We start from the raw sequence: 27,668 nt of genomic DNA on the forward strand, positions 1-27,668 counted from the left end.
CGTGAGTAAATATTCATTATTACCAATTTCATGTTCATGTTGTTTCCTGTAATTACAAGTATTTCGCTTTATTGTATTAAAATACACTGACACAAAAAATCGCCTTGACTGCAACCCCCAGATATTTTGGACAATGAGGATCCAAAGCACCAACAAGTGTATATGATTGACTTTCAGACAGACACACATTAAATCTTATTACATTTTTACATTTCTCAACTGAAAACATCATTTGAATAGTTTTTTTTGTAACGTTCGTGTCACCGTACAGTGGGCACTGTTAAAGCATCTAACAGTGCGTCATATAATTCCACATCGTCCATGCTTAGCTCACAGACAGTCGCTAGGTCATTCTTTTCTACAATAAGCACGTGATAATTAACATCGCACATTTTGTTTCTATTTTACAGTCACAATAATTGGCACACATTAGGCTGTGGCTCACTATCATTACTTTAATGAAAACTAAAGAAGGAATATTTGGTTCCCCATTTATATTTAATACATGTATCTCGTTTCATAGTTTCTGTCATTTGAACATCTTGAAAACGGTAGATATTTCTTTCTTTTTCTTAAGAAATGTAAAAATATTCTCTACCTTATTATCGACACGTCTACATTTTTTGTGATTTTATTTGAAGTATGCCATTCAATATTGTCCTGTTGAATAACGAGACACACATAAAATACAAATAGGGATACACAGACAGCAGAAACTGCGTGATTACAATAAACGCAAAGTTATGCAATGACTGTTTGCAGTAAAGAAGTGAGATGTAAATGCACGATGAAGTAGCAAGAATCAAGCCCAAACCCTCAAAGTTTCATCAGATCATATTAATGTCATAAGATGCAATGTTTTGGCGATTCTCAATGTGTTTGCCCTACGTAAAAGTGTCTAACAAATCAGGATCGGGATTTAGGTTTCATCTTAAACAGGAGGCTCGAAGTGATGGTGGTGTGTATTGACGTATGTCGATTTGACGAAATCGTGAAGAAGGAACTGGCTCTGAGTTCAAATCCGCATAATGTGGCTGAAAAAAGTCACTCCATATATACTCGAGGGGCATCCGGGTTCGAATGTGTGCCCAGTAACCCCTTCTGGTCGTTAGAAACACCTCAGCAGATGTTATCAATATCTTAAAAACAAACAAACAACCAACCAACCAACCAACCAACCAACCAACCAACCAACCAACCAACCAAACAAACGCCATTATTTACAGATCACCGACACACAGTCGAATATTTTGTTCCAAAATAACAGGAAAATAAACAAACACTGCATTACGTCATCAGCTCTGTAGGAACTAGCAACTTCTGGTATTGATGATAGATTAAAACGAATAATGTCTGACTAAAACGTTAAACATTGACACATTTGGCATTTGATTAGATCTGATCTGGTTTGTTTTTCTATGAAGCCCTCTCATTAAGACTATGTAAATGTGAAAAACTCTTTCAAATCCTGCATGTTCACTACTAGAACAAAAACAATTAAGGGCATGTCATGGCGGATGAACCAATCCACGATGAAAACCTCTTCTCTTGAAAGGCATACAAATAATCTCAGTATGACTATTACAAGCACAAGAACGGCGATGGTAAACATATGCAATTTGAAAAACATAAACTATTTTCTATGATCTTGCGTAAACTCATTTGAATTTTCAGAATGACCTTGTACAAAGCGCTATGGTTACCCACAGGCAAACTGTAGATCAAATAGCGTTACGCAACAAGGAGAAAATGACCACCCTTATATGCGCGAAGGTTGTTGCGCAACCCTGTTTGCGCTACAGTTTGCCTGTGGGTGATCGTAACTCCCAAACATTAACATAGACTTACATAGACATTAACATAGACATAGGCTTTGCACAACGGCATCCTGTATTTCAGGGATAAGCATTCGTAATAACGCATTATCAGGTAAAGCTATGTGGTTCATCCGCCTCTTCCTCATCGTGATGATATACGATGTGATGCCGTATAACCTTCATCTTGCAACTGACTCCAATGTCGATTAAATGGGCATTATGCCCAAATCAGTGACAAACATACGAGGTCACACTTCACTGATTGTCCGCTGTCCATGAAACTACGGCTTTTTTACGTACACTTCTTGTCGTTAACTAGATGGGCAACTGGAAACCTACATGTTTATTTCCTGACACACCTTGTCTGACAGATGTTCTACCTCCGCCAGTGGAACATCAACAGCAACCTTCCGCAAGCATCCCAGTCGCTGGGATCATGCAGAACACTCACTGGTTTTCCAGGACGGACTTTCTTTACGGACGAATTGACATACTGAGTACAGTCAATACATTCTTACTTTGCCATTGACATAGTTGGTACATCTCCCGATTTCTGGCATTTCCCCTTTTATCACGTGCATCTTACTGTTTCTGGGCACTGATTCGCCACTCTTGTCTAGAACATTACAGCACAGCACTATCCTTTGTTACAAACTGAAAGAATTCACTATACTATTATTCAATCGTCATCGATTATACATGTGCTTCACCTCCCCCATAATCATGTCCAGAGCATCTTTTCGAGAACGTAGCTGATCACTTGTGCCAGATTCGACGACACTGTACTGTAACATCCTGGCAACCTTAAGAACATTCTGATGGAGTCTTTTGACCTCATCCTTTGGAATGACCTTCAGGATATCTTCAATCTTCTCCTGTCGCTCTATCCGTGCTGAATCTATTGCCACTGAGAAATCCGTATAATTCAGTACCCTTTGGAAGGGGTATTCCACATTTTGATCAGCAAATCTGAAAATGACTGGAATGCATCCACTCTGAATACTGTCATAAAATGACTTCCTCGTTGGAGAGTCTCCTGGAGGTTGAAGACAAAACACGGACTTCTGCATCCATCCAATTGTGATGTTCTCATGACCAGAGTGACACTCCATTGTGTTAAGAAAGACCCCGGTGGGCATTTTCTGTTCTTGTTGCTTCAGAACATCAACTATTTGTTCAAAGCTTACATCGGTAACTCTATGGGACATCTGATCCAGAACTCGTTGTCTGAACTGGTTTGTCTTCACACCAGCAGCAATAAACATCAGTACCTGCCGAGCTCCTAATCCAGGTGAAGATATTGCCTGTGGAGCTGATTTAGCGTTGTAAAGATGCACATACGACGGGTAGGGAGCTACTATGATTCGCTGGTTCTCAAGACCTAGAGATTGTCTGTACTTCTGGTTATAGTCCTTTTCAATGGCAACATACGTCACATTTCTACAGTTTGGGTTCTGAAGCAAAGGGTAGTCTGGTGCTGCTTGTTCGCGTTCAATTTTTGCCAGTGCTGAGAGGTGAGGCTTCCCTTGCCTTAGGTAGGGCATGGAATGTATGACCTTAAACAGTTCCTCTTGTAACTTTATAACGGTTTCGGATGTTTTACAATACCTCGATACCCCCATGTAAGCAGGGATGTAGAAGATATCGGCTTCCTCTGGACTCATGGTTCGGTATCGACTGTGCAGAAGCTGGTTGTGAAGAATCACCTCCAGCGAGAACTGATTGGTATGAAACACTCCCATCTCCCCTTCCCGGTATAACAGCTTTCCAATTCCTCCGTTGTCTAAATGTAAACAGTATGTCGGAAACTTTGCATCCTCCAAACAATTCACTATATCTCTATTAAACTTTGGTGGCAACGAATATATGTACACTTTGGGTATTCTTGTCCACGTGGCCACAATATCTTCTTTCAAATTGGAAATCTTGGAAATGTCATGCTTCAGCACAGTTATTTCTCCTTCTTCTAAACTGACATAGAGGGCTCCTCCAATGAAGGCGACAAGAGCCACCAACAGCAGTCTCTTCTTTGTTCTCCTGGAGAGCAACATGTCGTTTTACGGAAGATGAGAATATTGTATTACCTTCTCTTTGACAATCACGAATGGTGACGGTCTGTGTGCATCTGAAAATGTAAAAAGATATTAACATGTAATGATTTGACTGAACCCATAAGGTTTACCGTAGTATCTCTCGCTTCGAACTAATACTGAATTGTGGGATTCTACTCAATTCATCGCACAAGAAAACGATTGATTGTTTTATATTTAACGACGCCCTAGGCAATATTGCAGCTCTATGAGTGTCCTGTAAATAATTGAGTCTGGGCCAGACAACTCAGTGATTGATATCATGACCATCCATTTACGTAGTTACGATACGATGAAATATGTCAACCAAGTTAGCGAGCCTGACCACCCGATCCCGCGAGTCGCCTCTTACGACAAGCATGGGTTGCTGAAGACCAGTTCTAACCCGGATCTGCAAATGTCTGTTAAGCTCATATTATGGTAGGATCACATACATTATTTCATACAATTTCAGTATAAACTAAACTGACGAGCAAAAGAAAGTACACACGTTGTGTTTCTACCAATGAGATAAGAATAAACAAAACATTTCTACGAAATCACACGGCAATACACGTGTTTTATCAGCAAAACGACATTGTAATAAATAGCGGTGTAGTTATGACAAACGGTTCTTGCGATGCTGGTAGGCCAAGGCCATTCAACACATGGGTCTGTGAGCAAATAAGATTTTTGTCAATTGTTCAGTCTTCAATAATGTTTTTTGGTTGCATTTTGGCAAATGAAACATGATGGTTGCGTTCTATACAATCAGTGTTCTTCAATAATTTTACTAGATAGGACGCAGATTTGGGATTTCATCAACAAATACACATGTGTACTTTCTTTTGCTTGTCAGATGATAATGTTAATCTACTTTACCTTATTGGGTATGATAAATTCACGTTTTCCAAAGTCCAGTTCTTCTGAGACCCCACTATTCGATGTTCAGAGTTTCGTCCCTTAGATGTTTCAGGATGCAAGGATCATGAGTTCCCGATTTGATCTGATTTCTGAAAAGCAAAATTGATACTGTCAGTATCCATTGTATGCTGATCCTTGTGTCAAACCTTTCCTATTTACTGTGTTACATATGTTAGATATCTACATAGCCTATAGAAGATATGAATCTGTGGACAGAGTTACATCTCATAAATGTGTTGGGATCCTGTGATCATGATTATGATTACAATCCTTCGGCCTTTCCTTCGTACATTTCGTTAAAAAAAGCAACATGCACGCAATCCAACGGAGAAATGAGATATTCACTTCGCAGTTACGTCTCAGATGAGAAAAATGACTTATTTCAAAATCGAAAAGCTTACTGCAACATTGTCACTGAAAACAAAAAATAACGTCTATCATGTACATTAAGTGAATTACGTATATAGCCTATTCGGTTTTATTAGAGCGAAGTCAATCTGTCACGGTGTACCCTGTAGGCCTCGCGCTGATTAAATACCCTTTTGAAGATCGGACAAAGCGTTCTCGTGTTCTCCCCAATACAAGTAGAACGCTGGCCTGCACTCGATAACAAGTCTCCTTCACAGAATGTAACTGGGAACGAGCATATGTTTGCATTTCTTATCACTGAGTCCCCTGTGCATAAACTAGCTTCGGTTGATCCAAAACAGAGTTCCCTAATCACGATGACTTCTAATGCCTCATTGTGACCTATAATGACGGCTCAGTCTAGAGATGGCTATTCCCACTATGACTATTCCAACTATGACTGCTCCCATTGTGACTACTCCCGTTGTGACTACTCCCTATATGACTACTACTGTGACTAGTCCCATTGTGACTACTCTCTATATGACTACTGCTGTGACAGCTCCCATTGTGACTCTGTGATAACTCCCATTGTGACTACTTCCTATACGACTACTACTGTTAACTCCCTAAGTGACTATTCCTACGAGTGAGACCTTACTAGTCACACCTTACAATGTAATTATTACTTGTTCTCGTTACGATACGGCTGCTATATAGCCGATGTGACGATAAATATTAACTCACTCACTCCCCCATGTGACTACTTCAGTTATGACAACTCAGAGTATGACTTCTCCCTATGCGACTGCTCCCATTGTGATTATTCCTACTATGACTACTCCCAGTGTTACTACTTCCGCTGTGTCTGCTCCTACTATGAGTATCCTCATTGTAACTCTCCTATGACTACTCCTACTGTGACTACTCCTACTGTGACTACTCCAAGTATGACTACTCCCTAAGTGACTGCTAGTATGGCTGCTCCCATTGTGACTATTCCTACTGTGACTTCTATTTCTATGACTAGTCTCAGTGTGACTACTCCTATTATAACTACTTCAAGTATGGACTACTCCTACTGTGACTACTCCCTCAACGACTGCTCTCAATATGACTACTCCTTCTACACCTACTCCTACTATGACTACTCCTGTGAGAAGTGTGATTATTCCTGCTGTGAATACTCCTTCTGTGACTACTCTCAAAATAACTACCCTTACAATAACTACTCCAAGTATGACTAGTTTTACTATGACTACTCACAGTGTGCCTATTCCTACTGTGACTACTCCTATGACCACTCCAAGTATGAATGCTTCTTCTATGACTACTCTCAGTATGCCTACACCAACTGTGACTACTCCCATTGTGATTACTCCTAACATGACTACTCTCAGCATGGCTTCTACTTGAAGTCCACCTACTATGCCTACACCTATTATGCCTACTCCTCCTATGACTACTCCCAGTAAGACAACTAAAGGAGAGAATGGATTCTACACAATATATCTCCAAACCTAGTGGCAATTTATAATAAAATATCTGCAAAACTGATATTATACAAATGGAGCATTTCATTATGCACTGTTCGACGTTCAAAACATAAACCGAGAGGTACTCTCAATGTCTTTTTTCTCCAAGTACAGAGTTCAGTCAACAGCGTTTTTGCCCCATAACACTTGCAGTTTGGCATTGACTGACACTAGTAACTTGAAACAGATGAATCCATCTGTAAACTTGCACATTGCAAGCCATGTTTTTCTTGTAAGCCCGACAGATTGCAAAGCTTTATATTTAGATAGTATTGAGGAGTTGCCCCACCTTTTCAGCCCAAATCACGAGTAAACCCAGGCTCTTTATAGTGGTAGCCACGTCCCATCACAAATGAATACACCAAATTAGTAAGGAATTACTAGAAAGTATCTATCTCGTCTTTCCTTTTGACCACGCCATGTACGTGTCCAAGGTCATCTTGTGCCACGTAAAGGGGTTATCTGCAGTACATGTAATTAACAGTCACTGGACCATACCACACGTGCATTGATACATCAGTCTGAGTGGGAAATTGCCACAATGGGAAGACATGCTCCGTCAAGCGTCGGTGTCCGCCCATACCACCTCTCTCGCTCTAACTATTTCAGTTGTGTACGTTATGCTTCGGATGCTTGAAGGAAATTTGGAAGGTAGCACAACAACGGATGGTATGTATTGAACTTCTTTATTGTTTACAACATGACGTTTCTGGGCTACTTCGAATTCTTCTCCTCTCTCGGGCGAAATCATACATACAAGTATAAAATATATACAAAACAAAATGTGGTATGGGTTTACAACAAATTTGTTATTTACAACAAGGCGTTCCTTGCTACTTCTTGCCCCTTCGTCAGATGAAATGGTCACTTGGTGAGGGGTCAAGAAGTAGCCAGAAACATCGTGTTGTAAATATCAAAATTGTAAATCTATACCTGCATGTTATATATTTTATATAAATGCTTGTATTTCTCACTCATGCCGAGGCGCGTTATTCAGTATCTAAACAGGTGACTTTAAGAAAGAAACTTATCCTGTCGAATTTTCGACTTGACCAGACTTTTATGACATAATCACGATGATGTAATAATAAAAGAATAAATCAACATGGTATCTGATGCTAATGTTTAGTGGACTATTTATTAAGAAGTGATAAATAGCAAAGAAAGATAACTCTACTTTATTTTTAATAGCTACATTTTGAACAGATATGAAATGAAATCCAAGTTTATTTGCAGTTTGAAATTATTAGCGGAAATTATCTACTGGCACGTGGACATGTAAAATACATTTATTTGATTGCTCGAAATGGAAACTGGCTTGTCCCGAGTGTCAGGTGATGGGCTGTTTTAACCCCTGCTAAAGTGTACAATCCTCATCTTTTCGTCGAGTATGTACTCATGTGAAAACACAAAATACAACATGGCTTGCTGAAATACCACATATGACATGCCCGAAGGAACTCATTTCGTAGAATAATCGACGCATGTTATTTATTATTTATCTACTATTAATAGCCTGGTCTAAACCATTATCTTTTGAAGGTAAGCAGGGCTGAAACACTTCAGTTGATTCATCGCGTCTTGAAAATAATTAATCAGTGTAATATTATTCATCGTATTTTCGATTTAACACCAGTCCTTTGCGTACTAAAAAGCGCCCTAGTATGTGAATGTATCTGATTTAACCCATTCAACATGTGAATGTATCTGATTTAACCCATTCAACATGTGAATGTATCTGATTTAACCCATTCAACATGTGAATGTATCTGATTTAACCCATTCAACATGTGAATGTATCTGATTTAACCCATTCAACATGTGAATGTATCTGATTTAACCCATTCAACATGTGAATGTATCTGATTTAACCCATTCAACATGTGAATGAATAGCCACTCAGTGCCCCCAGGTTCTGGTCTCGACGCTAGCATATGTTGTATCGGCACACAAACAACACGAGTATGTTAATGTAAAGCCTTGGTGGGAAACATTAGCCACCATGTCTATGTCTCGGGGAGAGGTACAAGTGGAGTCTTCTGATTTAATATTGTGGGGGTTTGTTTGTTTGTTGAGTGGGCATGTGTGAGAGAGGGGGTGTGTGAGTGAGTGAGTGTGGTGGTGGTGTGTGGGTGGGGTGGAGGGGTGGTTTGGGGGGGATTGGTGGGTTAATATCAGTATGTTACTTACGTAATCAGACAATCGATTTCTGTTTGTCTGTCTCAGTATCAGTATGCTATTTATGTAATGATGTAATGAGATTATCGATTCAGGTTTGAATCTCTCAGTATCAGTATCTTATTGTGTAGTCAGGTAATCGAGCTGGGTATGTCTGTCTCAATATCAAAAGTTACTTATGTAATCAGATTATCGATTTGGGTTTTCCTGTCTCAATATCAGTATGTTAGTTATATAAACAAAGCAAACATGTTTCGTCCGAGGATTGAAACATTTTCCGTTTTAAAAATAAACGTGTTTCGTCAGAGGATTAAACATTTTCCGTTTCAAAAATATACGTGTTTCGTCAGAGGATTACAAATAACTGACATTCGATGCCGAAAACGTAGTAAGCATTGCTCAAACCTTCCCCTGTGATATTTAATACTTTCGGATATGTTGGTCACCTAATTTGTATTAAGTCAGTGTTGGTAGAACCCGCTTCTAAAACCTTGTCCTGAAACCTTTCACTGGATGTAATAGCAAACATTGAGAAAGTATACCCGTGCTTACTTAAGCAGTTTGTCCGCCAATCTAAGTCAGGTGCCACGCCTAGTTTCTTTGATCAACAAATGAATTATCATTTCATACAGAATGGATCATCTTTACGGCAAGATTATCATCAGTAAGATAACTACTAAAGATTAACGTCTAGGTCGGATTTAATCTGAACAAATCAAAATGTAAGGCTATCACAAAGTAAGGACTCACCTCTAGCTCAAGCCGTGCTCAACGTAGACACGTTATAAAAGTTAAATCTTCGTTGTGTATGACACCTTCCAACATTCCTAATGCTCCACATGTTTGACTCCCTTTAGGCGTGACCTTATGAAAGGGCTAATCAGGTCAAGGTCAGTCGTGTTTCAATAGGTCGTGTTGCACCCGTACCGTGCGCATGGGGTAAGGATCACAAAAAGCAAACCCGTTCAGCAAGACAGTGATGCTATTTATATCGATATCTATGAAGCATTGTCGGGACAAAGGGCATTTCGGAAGATTTATCTGTAGATAAGAGTGCGAAACAGAGAGGAAATTTAAACTGCAGGTGTTTATTAATCGGGGTTGACGTGGAAAAGACATTTCGGTACATGTCTAAACAACGTGGTTTGAACATGTGGCGATTTGTTGGTGCTGTGGAGACGCCCGTCCATTCATCGTTCTACATGCTCGCACACTCAAATAAACAGGGTTCAAACTATGTTTGAATGGCATCTTGGCAACATTCCCACATGAACAAAACGTGAAAACGGCTGAAGTAGCTAATTTTTACAAACAACTGAACTTTTTACATAAAGTAGTGTGCATGTCTCAGTGATTCAGTTTTGGGCATAACCAACTAACCAGTTTACATAAAAGGGCTTGTAAGTTTCAACATAGTCTGTTTTCAACAATTCAACTTTGGGGCATAATAAACTAATCAGTTCATATGAAATGGTTTGTATGTTTCAATAAATCAGGTTCTGACACAATACAAATTATACTATTGATTTCGTGATTTCGTGAGTGAGTGATTTCGTGAGTGAGTGAGTGAGTGAGCGGTTTCGGATGTCAAGCGTACGTCCGTGAAAAGCTACAACAGTGTACGTAATCCATCACAACATTCTGAGCACACTTTTACCAGCGTGTATGGACATGCCATACGGTGCATCTGAGGGAGTTGTAAGAACACTGTCGACATTATTGGCTATCAGACTACCTCCTACGAATCACAATTGCATGTAAAATCACAAGTACAGATGGTTTCTCTTCAGGTCGATTTAACGCAGTAAAGCGCATAAGCGGGCTCCACATTAACGCCGATAGCACTGAGACTGTTTCAAAGTAACAGTACGTATCAGATGCACACAAATACAACGGAGCGTCCCCCCTTTACATAAGATACTGTGTGTCCTGTAACTTCTCATATGAACTCATGCTGTGTATACTGAGTTAGGACGAAATGCATATCCAACAGGCTGGTGCTCGTTCCTAACGCTTTGATCAGTGTCGTAAGAAACTTTGGCTTTATCTCCGTGTCTCTCAATGTCCCAGTCTCAACAAAATAAATATTAACCGAACTGGCATTCGTAATGAAATTCGGCTGAACAAATGTTGTTTTTTAAATTACTAGACGCGAAATATCTTTGCAAGGGCAGGTAATCGCCGTATCCTCACCTGCTCTGAATGACTCATTGTTCCAGTCCCAAAAGACCAAATAGTAACTGATGGAATGTATGTAATAAAATCTCGTTTGAAAAAGAAATAAAATGTTATTTACTTCAACTTTTGTTTAGGAGACCCACTAATTAGCATAGCCTCGAGCCTATTTCAGTATTGTGGCACAGACACTAATGACACTAAGCTACATAAAGGAATGGGAAATTGCCTCAGGGAAACGTGTCTCCGTCTGAAACAGTACCCTTCATCCCTGGACATCTTGTTGCTTTTGTTTAACAATTAGGAGATAGTTCCATTGCCTCTTACGACAAACGTTGGTTAATTATTGAAGTCCAATTCGTACCCAGATATTCACGGGTACAGTCTAGAAAGACCTCAATAGAGCGAGGATGTTACAAGAGAGAGAGAGAACGCATGCGCAGTGAATAGGTTCGCGGAGTTTTAAACAGTATGCCTGCCCGGAGTAAGAAGTCGTGAGCACTAGTCTAACCTTGGTTGTGTACACAAACAAGTAAATAATCTACTCGTTACATACGAAAAAACAAAACATGTTGATTGTGATAAGCAGACTCTGTCACAGAGAAAACCCAGTGTCTGGTTTATTGACACCTACACCCTCCTGTCTGTTAATGACAATATGCAACTTAGAACTTCAGTCCATGACCACACGCAATTTGAAATTAACACCTATCGAGGCTTATACGCCATAAACAGAGAGCCGGCTAAGCGTACCGGTAAATGAACCAGTGGCCAATGCCAAGGCGTTGATACACATTTGTGCGCACCCACCGGCTTTGACTGGGTTCGTTATTGCGACTGCTTCGTTTCGAGAGAGGTAAACCCAAATACAAAATATTGCACTTTTGATACCAAGTACAAAATACTTAATATTATACGCTTATCACCAATGCACTTTATATATCATGAACAAGTGATAACCGTGTTTTAATTATGTTTGATTTTGGGGTTGCACGTCACCTTTAAAAGTGTGTACGTATATGCAGTGTCTACATAATTATACTTACAGTATTTCATAACCTTTGACTCGTTAATATATTTTATTGTATTATATATATGTTCTTATGTGCGAGGTGAGACGTTTGTCTTTATTCATTATCAAAATTCTCTCCCTCACTCCCCAATTCTCTCTACCTCTCTCTCTAAAATATACATACACACACTATGGGTAGCCTAGTGGTTACGGCGTTCGTTAATATCGACGACGCCCCGTGTTCGATTCCCAACATGGATACTATTTGTGAAGCCCATGTCATGTTTTCTACACTAATGGTTTGGGTTATTTTGCTGTCTGTCTTTTATGGAATTCCTCAAGATTTGGAACTTCAAACAAAAGAATTAATAAACTTATTCTTGGCTCTGTTCATAAATACAAAATACCTTAAATAGATTCAAATGATTCTAAACGGTTATGTAGTATGTAATTTGTTTTGTAGACATTTGCTTTTATTATGCATTTTGCTATTATCATGCATTTTGCTATTATTATGTATGTCATGCCCTTTGTGGGAGCATTTGCGCCTGTAGTCTGTTTGAAATTGATTATTTTTGCATTATGTTATATTTAATGGAGCGGCACTTACATAGGCTGTTGACTTGTGCCAATCCATATTCGTAATATGTTTATATTTCATGAATATTGCTAGTAGCGGCGTAAGACTTAACTCACTCACTCTCGTGGGGGACAGAGTATACACACGTTGAACTATATGTGTGACAAGAAGTGAACGGATTTACTTGGGACATACCAGTTACGTCAAAGCGCCCTGGGAGTCGCGGCACCTGCTATTCATTTTCCGCGTCTAGTCACCAAACCACGCATATGCGGTACGATTAGACTTAAAGCTTGGGCGTTTATGGTGTGTGAAAAAATTGTGTATAACAAATCTCACTACAATTCTGGAAACCCTGCTTTTCAGAAACTCTTCACTCCCTTGGTCAAAGGCAATTCCAAAATTTATCATTCATTTTAGCATGTTTTCTTCATGTGCCTGTAACAAAGAACAACCGTTCTTCGGAGAATGGGCAAGAATGCTTTCGAAACCAAAGTCAGGTGTGTCTACAACTATCACGACACACAATTCAACTCATTTTACCCTAATGAAATAATTTACTGCATTCAAGTTATTTTAAATTTATTTTATTTATTTTATTTTTATTTAGCCAACCTGCGTCAAAGCTAGCTCACTCACTCAGTTGTGACTACAATTATGACCCAGGATTAACCCATGTAAACGTTTAATAAATTAATAGCGTTATACTTCTCTTCGCTTGTTTGATGTACTTTTCCTTGCACATTCATTGCCACGTGAAATCCTTGTTTTAGACACGCTCTTTCCCCAAACATCGATTACTAACGGATAAAAGTGCATAAGAAGTAAGATGTCCTTGCCGATGAAAGAACCAACAAAAAACTTTTTTCAGCATCCATAAGAATCTGGATTGTACACTTGTGACAATAACATGAGTATACAAACAATGAGTTTTTTACGTGGTTTTACGTCTCTTTAAGGTGTGTCATCTCCAGCATAGAATTTTTCGTTTGTTCTTCTGAAGGGGCGGTGGGGGTATTCTGGGGGTTAATGCGTTCACTCGTCAGACCCGGGTTCGATTTCTCACATGGGTACAATGCATGAAGCCCATTTCTGGTGCTGGAATATTGCTGGAGGTTCGCGTTCAAGTTAATTATTCGTTTCCGTGTGAGGCTGTAAGCAAGGGGAATCTCATCAAAACCTGAGAAATGAACATATTATTGGTTATTTAGTTCAAACGTGCTTCCGAGAAATTTATGTAGTGCTATGATTACACAATGCCATTTTAAAAGTGGTATATAAAAACATATGTCATATTTGGGATTTCACTTAGTAAAGAAAAAATTCTAGTACTTTTTGGGTCCCATTCGGGATTCGAACCCGCACCCCCTGAGTCATGGACCCACTCGCCAGCACACAGAGTCAGCCGCCTAGCCCGCTCAGCCACCGCGACTTCCACAGTGCTCTAATGCTATTGATGTTGCTTTTGTTATGACCTGTTGAATAATATATTATTAATGCTGACTTTTTTACATTATGGCTTTTACTTATGACTTTTCTCCTACCAAACTCTGTGACATTTTGTCCACGACCTTTTTTCTTATGACGTTTTTCGTAAACAAAGGTGACTTTATGCCTAATTATCGTACTGGATTATGTCAAGTGCATAAACATGGACGGATATTCCTTTGAGTTACATGGCAGAGATTTTAGCACGATATTTTCTTTTTCTTTAGAGTGTAAATTTTACTGAAGACAATCTCCATTCATTAGAACAAGCAAAAAGGACGATATTTTCTATTTTACCATTTTCTATTAGGGAACTTGAAATCCTAGTTAATTCGTTACCTCAAATTGATGAATGCATTATGCAACTTTTGATGGCTCAAGCGTTTGGGGGTAAGAAAATTCACCTATTTCTTCTATAAAAAACACTTCCAAAATTTTGGTCAGTAATTTGTGTCAGTAAGGCAATCACTTCCAAAACAATGTGAACGTGAGAATTCCTTATATGGTGCAGGCATTTGGTGAGACTAAAAGGCTGGGAGAACATGAATCTACATATGTTACAGCGAGATTGTGAAATCGGTCATTTCATGAAATGATTGAAGCATATTGATTGTTGTTACACACAATGACGCGAAATGGCTGACCTTTTGATTCATTTCACGAAATGATTGAAAGGCTTGATGTCACAATCTGACTAACAAATATATGAGTGCACAAAACATAATATGTTCAATCAGAAAGCAAACATTTGCAATATGTCATAACTTTGGACACTACGGTTTCCTAGCAGATAGAAAACTCCTCTCCGTGGGGAGTCTAATTATGGATAATCTACAACATATATATCTGCTTGCAGAATAACATTATTCAATTATTTATACAAGTCTACGAAACAGTCTGCGTTGCGAAATCACCACGTCTACGAACTGGTGCCGTCTACGAAAACACCGTCTCCCGTATATAGTCTCCATTGTCTAATCAGTCTATTGCCTCCACAAGCAGTGAGAATAATCATGAAATTCCCATGTACTGTCATGTGTTTTAAACATATTTTATTCATTTAGAAATAGATAGGCCAACAAGCCTGTATGGCTTATATTAATGCCTCTCCAGAATAATGCTTTGTTCATATGTGTACGTTGAGATTTTACATAAATATTACTATAAACTGACATGCTTTAAGTTACATTAAGAAATAAACGTAGTAGCTTTACTAATATTTGTTCATATTTGTTTCGTGGCCAGTTGATACAAAGAATTTATTATCTACTAAAACTTTTAAGAATGAAATCGTTTTGATGCAACGATTAGCTTTACTAATATTTGTTCATATTTGTTTCGTGGCCAGTTAATACAAAGAATTTATTATCTACTAAAACTTTTAAGAATGAAATCGTGTTGATGCAATGATGAACTGAGTGTAGAATATCCATAATTGTCTGATATGAAACTTAATAATTGCAATTCAGCAGGTTCCGCAGTGTGAATTATTTCTTATAGAGATATGATTCATATCGTATACTGTTATATTAGAACACGTGAAGAAATGATGGAAAGCATCCTCAGAAAACATTTGAGCAGGAACGAGAAGTACTACCACCAGAGACCATATAATAGATTATATGGTCTCAGCTACCATGTGTGGAAAAGGAATAGAATAATCATTTGTAAAGTTGTCAAACACCATGTGAACTAGTTACAAAGGTAATGAGCAAAACACCCACAAAGCGACTCAAGCTATCCATTACTCTTTCAGGTTACACATACTGAGTTGTATTCAACAATAATTAAACTGAACATATAATTATAAGCACTGTTGAAAACTGTTTATTGACACCACAATGTTGGTGCTTCATAATTAATGATTTAATGCCAGAGGAAAATGGACTCACCGTTGACACACGAACACGGAAGTAAACGTGATCAAGGGATGTAACTCTTTCTCAACAAACGTACAGTTATCCCTCGACATAAAGCGGGTGTTGGGGTCCACGGATGAACCCCCGCGTTATTAGACATCCGGGTTATGGTACCTATTACATAATGGGGAACAAAGGCCAAGTAAAATCGAATTTTCCAAGGGCATAACAAAACGGCTATTTCGTGTATTGTGCTTAGTCAAAACTATATCGTATCGTTGAAAGTGAAAATAAACTTTAAAAATGAAAACATATATATCATGCATATGTACGGGAAACCTGCAAACAAAAATGATTGCACATGATAATTTAATTGTTGTACCTGTTATTCAACTAAGCCGGAAATAGCGATCAGCTGTGTACAGGTGTTTTGGTCTAATGTACCGGTGATTCAGTTAAAAGCGAGACTATCTCCATTATCAGAATATTTTATATATTAAGCAGTTGTTCTATCTCGGTTCCACTTGAGTGCATATCATAATGTTGAACCAGACGAGCTGACTGGCAGGCTGTCATTGTTGTGGAGCGTGGCCATCCGCCGGCGGATAAGCGACCAATTAGCGTGTCCAGTCCGTCAAAGGTAGGATTAAAATTAACATTGTTTGCTTTAGTCCATGGGATTAAGAGATACACAGTGCCACCAACCTTTGACGGCATTGTTTCGGTGTTTTGGTAGGACAGAGGGGTGGGGAATGTATCCGCTAATTAGTTGTCACGCAAGTAATTAGAAAAAAACATTGTTTATTCGACAGCCAAGATATTATTACTAATGCCAGTTCAGTTAAAAGCTTTTCTATCAAACTGGGACAATGAGACACTTAGAGACAAGGAGACAAAGCCTTAGTTACACGCGTCAGTGATCAAAGGATTTGCACCAAGATTAAATATGAGCACCAGACCGTGGGGTAAGCATATCGTCTTATGTTCATGCCGCACGTTCATACACGCAGGTACAGGTCAAATAACATCTTTGTTCTTAGAGGAGGGAGTTATTGTTTATCCGCAATCCAGAATTTGGTGAGTGCAGCATACGACTTAATGGACACTGTCATGGCACGGTTTCATGGTCCGTGCTATTTTGCTGTTCTTTCCCCCACCTTAGACCTACAGAGTCTACGGGGTAAAAATTAATAGTTTATGTGATAATCTTTTAAAATGATAAATAACGAACTGGAGCCCTTAGAAGGCTTCATCCAGCCATGTACCACTTGATTTTCGATTACATGATGTTACTATTTATCTGATGAGTATGACGGGACAGTCAGAGAAACAAATTTATCAATATGCATTGTTACATAAGGAAGGACTTAGAAGGGCACTATTTCGTGATTGTCGGTGCAATGTTGACATAATTGTTCAGCCATTTTAAACAAGGAAAACGTTGAGATCTCCATACATAAGCTGCAACAAGATTCGCACAATAAGGTGGACACATCAGCCATTACATTACACAAAAAAGGGAATTTATGTGTCTTCTACTGACTCTATGATTCTTACTTTGATCAGTAATTCCCAGCAAATCACAAATTTTAGTGTTATTGCCTTATTTTTAAGTATATACTGACCAAATGTTAATTCTATTAAAAGTTTAATTTTCACGCCCCCAAAACGTATGAACCATATTAAAATAGTAAAATACATTCATCAAATCATCAAACATAGTGTGTTAAGAAGAATTCACAAACAAAAATACTAGTACATTCGAACAACTTCTTTTCCTCATCACATTTAAATGTGAACCTTTTTCCTTCAGAGTTTTGTATTTTGCAATTTGTATTTTATCTACATGAATTAAGTTTGTACAGGGTGTACTATTTGGAAAACTTAATTGTAACTCTTTTGCACTTTCTGATGACACAACTACGATCTGCATATAATAATGCCAATACCTTTTCATGCGAAGCTCTTTTTCCATGAAACTATCTATGCTTTAAAGACAGTTTACATTTCACGGTCATTAAGGTTCAGAGCAAGCAAGGTAAATGAAGGGAGAAATATGTTCACCCTGACTAACACTAATATTGCAGTGGAATAGTAGTGAAGCGGATTGCATCAGAATTATCAAGCTTAACACAGCATTACACGCCTTCATATATGCTGTAAGTGCTATCAAGACACTTGTTATTACTTTTTATTAATTCAACCCATAAACCTATTCTCAAGCAGTACCAAATCATGACTAGTACTTATATGACAACGGTCTAAACTGTCACTTTTAAAAGACTCCTCGATCTTACTGGTGTGTTTTTCATCAAAGAATATCCTTTTGTTCGTGCTGAATATAGAACGTTGTGTAATATAGAACGTGTTTTGTCATCCAGTCTCTGACACAAAAGGTGTGTATTGATTAACGTCTATATTAACTCTAACATATGTTATATGTTATATGCTTGATTACGCTTTTGAGGTAAAGTAAAGATTTTCGTACTTTGATTCTTGTACCCATTCGAGATTCGAACCTACAGTGGGGGCTGTCGAAACCGGCACTCATAGGGACTGAAGAAATAGTCCGGTTCAGACAGCGTGCTGGATTGTAGAGCTGTACAAGCCATGAGTGTAACTGAGACTTTTTCCTGGTGTTGACAACTTGCCGGATTGGACAGATGCCGGTTTTGACAGCTTCCACTGCATATTCTCAGTCATTCACCTAATCAGGTCTCCATCTAAGAGACGTTTAGTGTATTCATAGCTTTCAACTGTGGAAACTGTGCCAGTTTACACTTGTCTGAAAGGGACAAAGGGAACTTGATTGTTCTGACTTTCCAAAATTGCATCGTGCATTTATAGTCTATTTTAACTGCCGGCTAGACTCTGGCCACGCTTTACTGCAAGTCCACCTTAAATGACGTACAAATCCGGTGTAATCCAATTCCGAAGTGCTCGACCGGCATCGGTGTTAGTTTGATTTTCATATCTTCATTGTGCATGGACTGTGTAAGCATAAGCTAGTGGCTTCACTGCGCCTCAGGGTAATCGGTGAAGTCAATGACCTGTACAACCTGTTTGCGTGAAGCTACCCATGTGTAATGATAACATGAGACCATGCTATAGTAGAGATCAACGGCACTGTTTATTTCAAATTCAGAATATATGCGGACCAAGCTGCTTTGACGATACTGAGATTTATAGCAAGCAACTCAACCATTAGTTGGGGGATTTTTTTTCCAAATGAATGAATGAATGAATGAATGAATGAATGAATGAATTCACGCAAACAGGTTGTACGGGCCATGAATGACACACACAGTCTTAAATTGGACCAATTTTCACTTTATTCTTTGGGATACGGTGGATAGGGCTTTTTATACCTGACCGTGAAGCTACATGAAGGAGACAGAATGTGACAACTGATTACGGTTTAAGATGAGAGAAAGTTACACTTGCGAAGAATGTAGTACTCTTGATGCAAAGACAGTTGCTGATACGCGTCTTCACATGTTGTGTGTGAGTTACAGAAGGGCATGTCTTATTGCGCAGTGAAACGGCACACACCCACAGTTATATTGCCGAGATTAGTTACAGTTATAAAGCACAATGTATATTCTGACAGATGAACATGGATGTCTTCTGAAGATCAAATCGTCTCTACTCGGGAAGAAGACTGGTCAAACGATTCACTTTCATACCTATGGGATATATCCTATCCTGGTGATTTTACACCTGAGAGAGAGAGAGAGAGAGAGAGAGAGAGAGAGAGGCACAGAGAGAGACTAATGAATGAACCTGTTTGTTTTAACTGTCCTGTGTTGATGAAGAATATTATGTTCATTCCTTTGACCTTTATGTACAGATGTCACTGTTAGTCTTTTTTTAAGAAGATCCATTTTGTAGAGAGTTTCTGAAATGAATATAATGGAAGATGGTTTCAGTAAACTTAAAAATAGATACCAGGTGAAATGTGTAGACATGTGTAACTTTGTTCTCTGTTACACACACACGCACGCACGCACGCATTTACACTTCATAGTATATTGCAGTTAATAACACATGCTTATATATAAGTATATAAATGGCGACAAATTCGTGTTGTGTTATTGTTTTGTGGATTCGCAATATATTTGATGTATATTATGTATTAAAAGAAAACAAGAAAACATTAAAAGATTTGAATATTAACGTAAAACAGCATCGCAATAGTTACACGTGATCGCTCAAGGCTTTTCCGAGTTGTTACCGAAGTCGATTTAACTGTCCTCGAGATCATGCGATATCTGAATGAAAAAATCTTCCTTGAGGTTAAGTTATTGAAAACCGAAAGCTACTAAAATCTACTCATTGGGTGTAAAGGTTCGCGATGTCTTTATCTGTTCACGGGACAATGCATTAAAGACCTAGTGTGGGTACAAACATAACGCAATGAATAGATAACAAACTCCATTATAGTGCCAGCTATTTCAGCCTTCTCCCCTCAGCATACGATCTCAACACTCTTTGTACAGTGACTGGAAGCGTGAATGATTAATGTCCTGTCAGTTTAGTTCACAGCGAATGGCATTATGATTTCTTTTGTAGCAATACATTGAAATTGAAATGTAACCACAGTCAGCTTTCATAGCTTAGACTTCGCCTGATTCATTTCTAGACACACAACTGGGGAATCTAATGAATTGAATGAAACTGAAAATTGTATCCGAACAGAGAGGTTATTTGTGATAATATAACACAAGAGATTACATTTCATGTTTGAGGAATCACAGGGGTAAGTACGTATACACTCACGTTGTGGCGTATGAGCTACAGACCTGTTGGTTATACGAGTCGAATATGGAACCGGTGAATATGGGAATATGATGATAAAAAGTATATATACTGAGGGAAACACGTAGGGAAAGGCAACTTCATCACAGCATTTCTATATTTATTCTCAAATTCTCACCTGCAGTGCGATACAAAGCTTGTGAACAAACATGGAAAATTATCATGGAAGACTTGTATTTTCATGTGTTCACTTATTTGTTTCCCTCAGTATATTTGCCAATATTTGCCAGTTCTAACTCTATTTCAGACGAGTTCTGAATTTCTTTGATTTTAACGTGTAATCAAAGGGCTGTTGGTTGTATGATATAAAGGGAGATAAGATTTATAATATGTTGTGTCGTTTGAGAGTGACATCAAATGGTCGAGGGATAAACAAAGCGCCTTTGAACATCTGAGCTGAATATTGACGCTATACAAATATTAGTATGATAATTCTGAGGTAAAACTATCCAACAAGACATTTCGTTATGACGAAAATCTATTAATATTTGGTTCAAACAATCTTTACCAGTGGGTAGTGGGCGTGCAGAGCGGTATTCTCTCTGAATTCTAAACCGTATCCTGCAACACAAAGAATATGTAATTCGCATATCCAGAAGTGATCTAATTCTTTATCATAATGTTGCTTTTTTTGCCTAGCAGTTAAAGTGTTGGCATGTCACGTCAAAGACGCTGGTTTGATTCCCCCACATGTTCCAGTAGCAAGCACAGTAGGGCCAGTAGGATCATGAGGTCTTACGGTGCTTCTAAGTAGAGCATCATGTCCCAGCAGGTCTCATGTCATGGCTTTCGTCACCAGTCGTTGTGTGATATGCTGATATATTAAAACACCAAGATATTACCTGGCAGGTAAAACGGGAATTGATGTATATTTTGATTAAGATTTAATTAGACTGGCACGTGATGCCAGTGTCAATGGGATAATAATTTTACAGTAGCTTTCAATTTCAGTTCATTATTGAGAACGTTAAAGAAGCATGTAAATAACGTTAAAGAAATAATAATAATAATAATATATGAACAAATAAAATATTGTTTCATTTTTTTCTTTCATTCATCTTCGAATATTTTGCAGGCCCTATCTGTTGCAGAAAGTACTATTTTATCTATTAATGTGTACCATTTATTATTCCGTCAAACCCTTTTTAGAAATTCCTGATATGATAAAACCCCTGTACGTGTGGAAGCTGTCAAAACCGGCTAATTTCTTCAGTCCCAGTGAGTGCCGATTTAAACAGCTTCCACTGTAGTTACTAGTAGTTACCGCGTCTGCTACTGAATATAGAGTGTTTAAATGATGCCTGTCTGACAGCGACTTTGTACGCTGGCGGGTATTGTGAGAACAAGGTATCCTGGCTCTACTCGATCAGGTGCATTCCGCGGTGGTGAGGGTGTAGCGTGGGTGAGTGCGGCCTACATATATTTTCTCACGCGTCCTTACGTCAATGTCCAGCGTAAATAAAGTGAGTGTAATATATGACAATCGACTGCATGTTATATATTTCTATTCCTAGAACAAAATTAGCCAGGACAGATTTCGTTAAACGTGATTCAATATATTAAACAATACTCACATCGCATCTCTGTTTTTCAAAGATCAAGATTAGCACAGACATATTTCGTTATAAATGACTATAATATATGTGTAATATGTGTAATAATTTATGCATACACTCAGTTTCTAGTCTTAGAACAGGATTAGAAATGACCGATGCCGTTATAAATTATTAGACGTGTAATAATTAATTTAGAAAAATTCATTTCTATTCTCAGAATAAGATTAATTAGTCAGGACATATTTTGTTATGAATGATTCTATGCCTAATAATTAATACATAAAATACGTTACCACTCTTAGAATAATATTTTATTTATTTTGGTCAGGACAGATGTCATTAAAACGTGATTTAACATATAACACCAATAGATACACCCCATCTCTTCTTTTGAAAAGAACAATTTGGCCATCATATATTTTTTGATACACAGCATGAACACCACGTGTATATTCCATGGTAGAACGGGATTAGCCTGAACAACTGCCACTTGTCATACCTACTGAACAGCAACCACTGCCAGGGGGAATATGTCAATGACAGCCCAGCATGATCAATACTGAACAAATATATGAAGCCTAGCAACATCATTGATGGGAGTTGTTTATTTGAAAGGGGACTTGAAAACAGTACTGATGGGACAACGTGGTGCTTTCATACCCTTGTTGCTATCCTTTCACCATGGCACGTCTTGAGCTTAGGCTGTGGTTCTCACACCCAAAATATTTGTTGACATAAGCGCTTACTAGTCGCCCCACGTCGACCTTCCCTTATGGATCTACCCGCTTGTCAACTCTGAAATAAGGTACGTAACCCATTCTGATATTTTTGTGTCACATTGTGTCATATTGACACAAGACACAAGTACCCGCCTCGCCTTTATTTACAAAGTCAGTTTTATCACCACTGAAATAAAGATCTCCATAGTGTTATACATGCTCTTAAATTGTGCCTTGAATGGGGCTCCCTACGCATAGGAAATGGCTAAAACAAATAGAACATGTGTGTGTACGATGTACCTCTACAAAGGAACAGGGAAGAAAATAATGTTTCCCTTGAAGGCTTGTTGTTTAAGTAGCGAAGACTCCCTGGAACACGTTGGTGTTTAAACTTACGATGAATTAAACGGATAATTACAGTGACTGTTTACACTGGGTTCCGTTGTGGCTTTAAATGCGCAGGGGGTGTTGTGAACGAAATAACTTCCGCGCTGTTGAACACACGGTTCATTCTGTACAAGTCGAAGTTGGGTAGATGTAAGGTGACGCCAGTAGAAGTTTTCGTCTTGCTTCGTGTGCTTTGAAATACGGGGCTGTGGTGAGTATTTTGATCAGATAATGTATCTTAGATCCAGCGTCGCCCCATCTTGTGATAAATGCCGTTCAACGTTACTCGGTGAATGTGGAATATTACCCAGACCCACTCCCACCCCCTCCCCCCCGGGTACTGTCACTGTACTGTTACGAGTATGCGTGTATGAGGGGAGGTTTATTGCTATAGATCATGCATTGTTGGTTCAGGTAACTAGATGTCATTTAAAACAAAACTGTCGAAGCGTAGCCGTATCCGTTTTCTGTCTATCGTTATGGAGTATTTTTTGCGGAGAGCCTTGGTCCCGGACATGGCACACTTTATTCCCTCGTCCCTTATGTTGCCTGATGACTGGGCCTTAAGTCACACAAGCTTGTTGTATAAAGGAGATGGTCACACCCGGTTCTATCGTTTCTGGGTTGTGTAGAGTACCCGTGCGACACGAGTAGATAGTCAACTGTTAGACTATATTAAGACTCGCTTTTAGCAATATTCGGGTACTATCACGAGGTTTCAACATTGTATCCATTTGGGGAATCGAACTTGTGCCTTTGGCGAAACCTTTAAGAATTAGGCTGTCTCATTTGTCTCATTATTTCGAATCTTGAATCTGGCCGGTAGTACTTATAGTGTATTTATATACAAGGACAAGTCTCGGAAAGGTCCGTGAAGATCCGGATAAGAATTGTTCTTCAGTAATCCATGTTTGTCGCAGGAGGTGACTAACCGGATCGGGTTGTCAGACTCGCTGACTTGGTCGGTTCATGTCGCCTTATCCCTTTTACAACGATCAATGCTCATGCTGTTGATCACTGGATTATCTGGTTCAGACTTGTAACTGGAATATTGCTGAGTGCGGCGTGAAACAACAAACAAACACGTAAGTAATATTAACTGGTGTGGGATTACCGTTACCGTTCACGTGAGTGAATCTTTTAACGTCGCTTTGATCAATATGTCTGTTACCAGTCTGCATTTCACTGTGGGAGGTTACCAAACAGTTTACCTGTGAAGATAAGGTTTAGAATTGATCATCAGAAATCCATGCTTGTCGTAAGAGGCGACTAACAGGATTGGATATTCAGGTTCGTTGATTTGGTTCACACATGTCGCCGTATCCCAATTCTGTAGGTCGATGTTCATGCTGTTGATCACTGGACTGTCCGGTCCAGACTCAACAGACCGCGGCTATACAGACCGCGGCTATACAGACGGCGCATAACTAAACTCACTCACTCACTACTAACATTTAGTACGGTGTGTTTATTACTGGATCAGTACACTATGTTTATAACAAACATGCATATATAAACAAATTGACAGATATAATGGACAATTTTCGGGTCCTGACAACATGCAGATGTAAGCCAAAACGAGTATAAGGAACTATAGTTATAACTATAAACGAACGGAAATTAGTATTCTCTGCGTGTTTGTTTGTAACCATAGTGTAGTTCAAGACATTTACTAACACAGCACAGGCCTCCCGTGTGGCCTCGTGGATAGAGTGTCTGCTCGGAACGTGAACGGTCGGTGTTCGATCCTCTGTCCATATCATTACGATGGGGTCAGCCAAGTGGTTAAAGCGGTCGGTCATCATGTCGAAGGTCCGGGTTCGATTTCCTATATGGTTACATTGTGTTAAGCCTATTTCTAGTGTCCCCTGTCTTGATATTACTGGAATGTTCCTAAATTCGACGGAAAACCTCACCCACCAACCAACCCACCCACCCACCCACCCACTCACTCACTCACTCACTGTCCATATTTTAATAGATGATACGTTTTGACCATCTCTGATTTTCGGTATTAAGGAAATAACACAAGGACTAGTCGTCTCGGATTCAGTATGATGAGTGTAAAATTAACTGTAAATGAGTATGACCTTGCGACATTTTAGTAATATGCAAGTAATATCACAACGGAGGACACCAGAAAAGGGCTCCACACACACAACGGACCCTTGTATCCGACGAACGAACGCTTTAACTAGGCTACCCCGCCAACCATATAAATAGGGAATCCACATTAAACGGCCAAAATCTTTGGCACCATAATACCGGCAAGTCCGGACTTGAAGACGCCACCTCGACGCGACCTCGAATCTTTATCACCTGACCTCACCTTGAAATGTAATAACCTCCACAATATTTTCCTTTTTCGTGGACGACGTCGATCTGTCAGTTTCAACAACTATTAATGATTAGGTCAGTGGAATGTATTCAGGTAAGGGCTTTAAGTTAGCATACGTGTATGTACTTTGCTCAAGATAATTATGTTCGTGTGACACGCCCTGTAGGTATACACTATTATTGGTCTGGATGACGTATGTAACGACATGACCTTTTACATTTATTTTATTATTTTGCTGATTCAAAATCAAGTCCTCCTTTCACAGCTGTCTACATTTCTTCGTTGTTAGTGTATTGATTGTCGGCACACAATCGCCCCTGGGCATGCAAACCAGTGGTTGATATCATGAGCACCGATATACGCAGTTGACATACAGTGACATGCATCATCCAAGTCAGCAAGGGACCACGATCCCGTTTGTGGTCTCTATTAGTAAGGGCTGTTCAAACCTAATCCGGATATTCATGAGTATCAACGTTGTTTATATTTCACAAAGTGTCAAAACAACTTTGAAAAAATAATGCGCTAAACCTTGCTTGTGAAAAAAGTGATATTGTCATTCCTTCGCGTCTTCTTATGCCTGTATAAATGTAATTAAGATTTATTAATTCACGCTGTAGGGTTCAAAGGTTTGTGTAGTATATTCCGTCATGTACGTGTCAAGAGGCTTTAAACAGTCTTTTAAACCCAAACAAATCGAAATTTCCCGTCTTGATTTTTTAACGTTACGCTTCAGTGTTCCAACCGCTGCTTTCAGCCTAGTAACGTTTTGATTGCATTTGGGATATTTTGATAAAAAACCGAGTCTCTGAACTGAAAGCGAGAACAATGTTATCTTTTTAAGAATCATAACTCGCACTGTGGCTTGACGTATATCATAATATAGCCTGAATGCTTTATCAGGATAACAACGCGGCAATGCGTTTCCTATTTACAACAGAAAAAGGGGTGGGTTAAAGATTTTGAATGGCCTAAATTTAGAAGTGACACACACGAAGACATTGTGGATGTCAGCTTCTTTATTAGAAAGAATAAGAGGAGTGATATGATCCAAAACGTGATGTCTCTTATAATATAGAAGTTTGACATCCATACATTCCCCTTTGAGTGGATATATAGCAATAGATACAACGGGGGTGTCGGCTACCTAAAAAAAGAAAAGAAAAAAATGTGGCACGCTAACGCTGGTATGGAAAAGCTACCGCTGCTGATGCCACCAAAAATAGTTTTGCCATGACCAAGCAGGATATGTAACAGTTACCGTTGATGCTACTGCTACTTATGAATAATAATAATAACCAGTTAATTGTTGTGAACACGTGAACATGACTCCAACTACGCCGCAACAGGTGTCGATTAACCGTTACCATACAGGTGAATGATTCCTTGATTGATAAGTTTAGGTGAATGATTCTTGGATTGATAAGCTCAGGTGAATGATTCTTGGATTGATAAGCTCAGGTGAATGATTCTTGGATTGGTAAGCTCAGGTGAATGATTCTTGGATTGGTAAGCTCAGGTGAATGATTCTTGGATTGATCAGCCAAGGTGTATGATTCCTTGATTGATAAGTTTAGGTGAATGATTCTTGGATTGATAAGTTTAGGTGAATGATTCTTGGATTGATAAGCTCAGGTGAATGATTCTTGGATTGATAAGTTTAGGTGAATGATTCTTGGATTGATAAGTTTAGGTGAATGATTCTTGGATTGGTAAGCTCAGGTGAATGATTCTTGGATTGATAAGCTCAGGTGAATGATTCTTGGATTGGTAAGCTCAGGTGAATGATTCTTGGATTGATAAGTTTAGGTGAATGATTCTTGGATTGATAAGCTCAGGTGAATGATTCTTGGATTGGTAAGCTC

At 38.9% G+C, this 27,668-nt stretch overlaps 2 protein-coding genes across 6 annotated transcripts in view; one reads left to right on the forward strand and one right to left on the reverse strand.

The window, feature by feature from the left end:
* LOC137258264 (uncharacterized) lies at positions 1-16,068 on the reverse strand. Of its 2 annotated transcripts, none has more exons than XM_067795874.1 (3): positions 16,019-16,068; positions 4,769-4,899; positions 1-3,942 (listed from the first exon to the last, which is right to left on the reverse strand). In XM_067795874.1, exon 3 carries the CDS (start codon positions 3,866-3,868, stop codon positions 2,504-2,506), a length of 1,365 nt encoding a protein of 454 aa, XP_067651975.1. In that variant the 5' UTR covers positions 3,869-3,942; positions 4,769-4,899; positions 16,019-16,068; the 3' UTR covers positions 1-2,503. The 2 variants fall into 2 exon arrangements, with proteins under 2 accessions (XP_067651975.1, XP_067651974.1); XM_067795873.1 differs by lacking the exon at positions 16,019-16,068 and adding an exon at positions 9,622-9,876 and having other exon boundaries at positions 38-3,942.
* Positions 7,313-27,668, forward strand: part of LOC137258263 (uncharacterized) — a 24,313-nt gene continuing 3,957 nt past the window's right edge. The window contains exons 1-2 of one of the 4 annotated variants that reach the window (XM_067795868.1): positions 23,253-23,676; positions 24,386-24,550. The gene's annotated coding sequence lies outside the window, so the exon portion shown is untranslated. Of the gene's footprint in view, positions 7,363-23,252; positions 23,677-24,385; positions 24,551-25,798; positions 25,897-27,668 lie in introns of those variants that run through there. The other 3 variants (XM_067795872.1, XM_067795870.1, XM_067795871.1) reach the window with 3 other exon arrangements.

This window comes from Haliotis asinina, chromosome 12 (assembly GCF_037392515.1).
Source record: "Haliotis asinina isolate JCU_RB_2024 chromosome 12, JCU_Hal_asi_v2, whole genome shotgun sequence".
Taxonomy (NCBI): Eukaryota; Metazoa; Mollusca; class Gastropoda; order Lepetellida; family Haliotidae; genus Haliotis; species Haliotis asinina.

Excerpts from the sequence above, each read along its gene's own strand:
- LOC137258264 (XM_067795874.1), bottom strand. The coding sequence starts at position 3,868 with ATGTTGCTCTCCAGGAGAACAAAGAAGAGACTGCTGTTGGTGGCTCTT.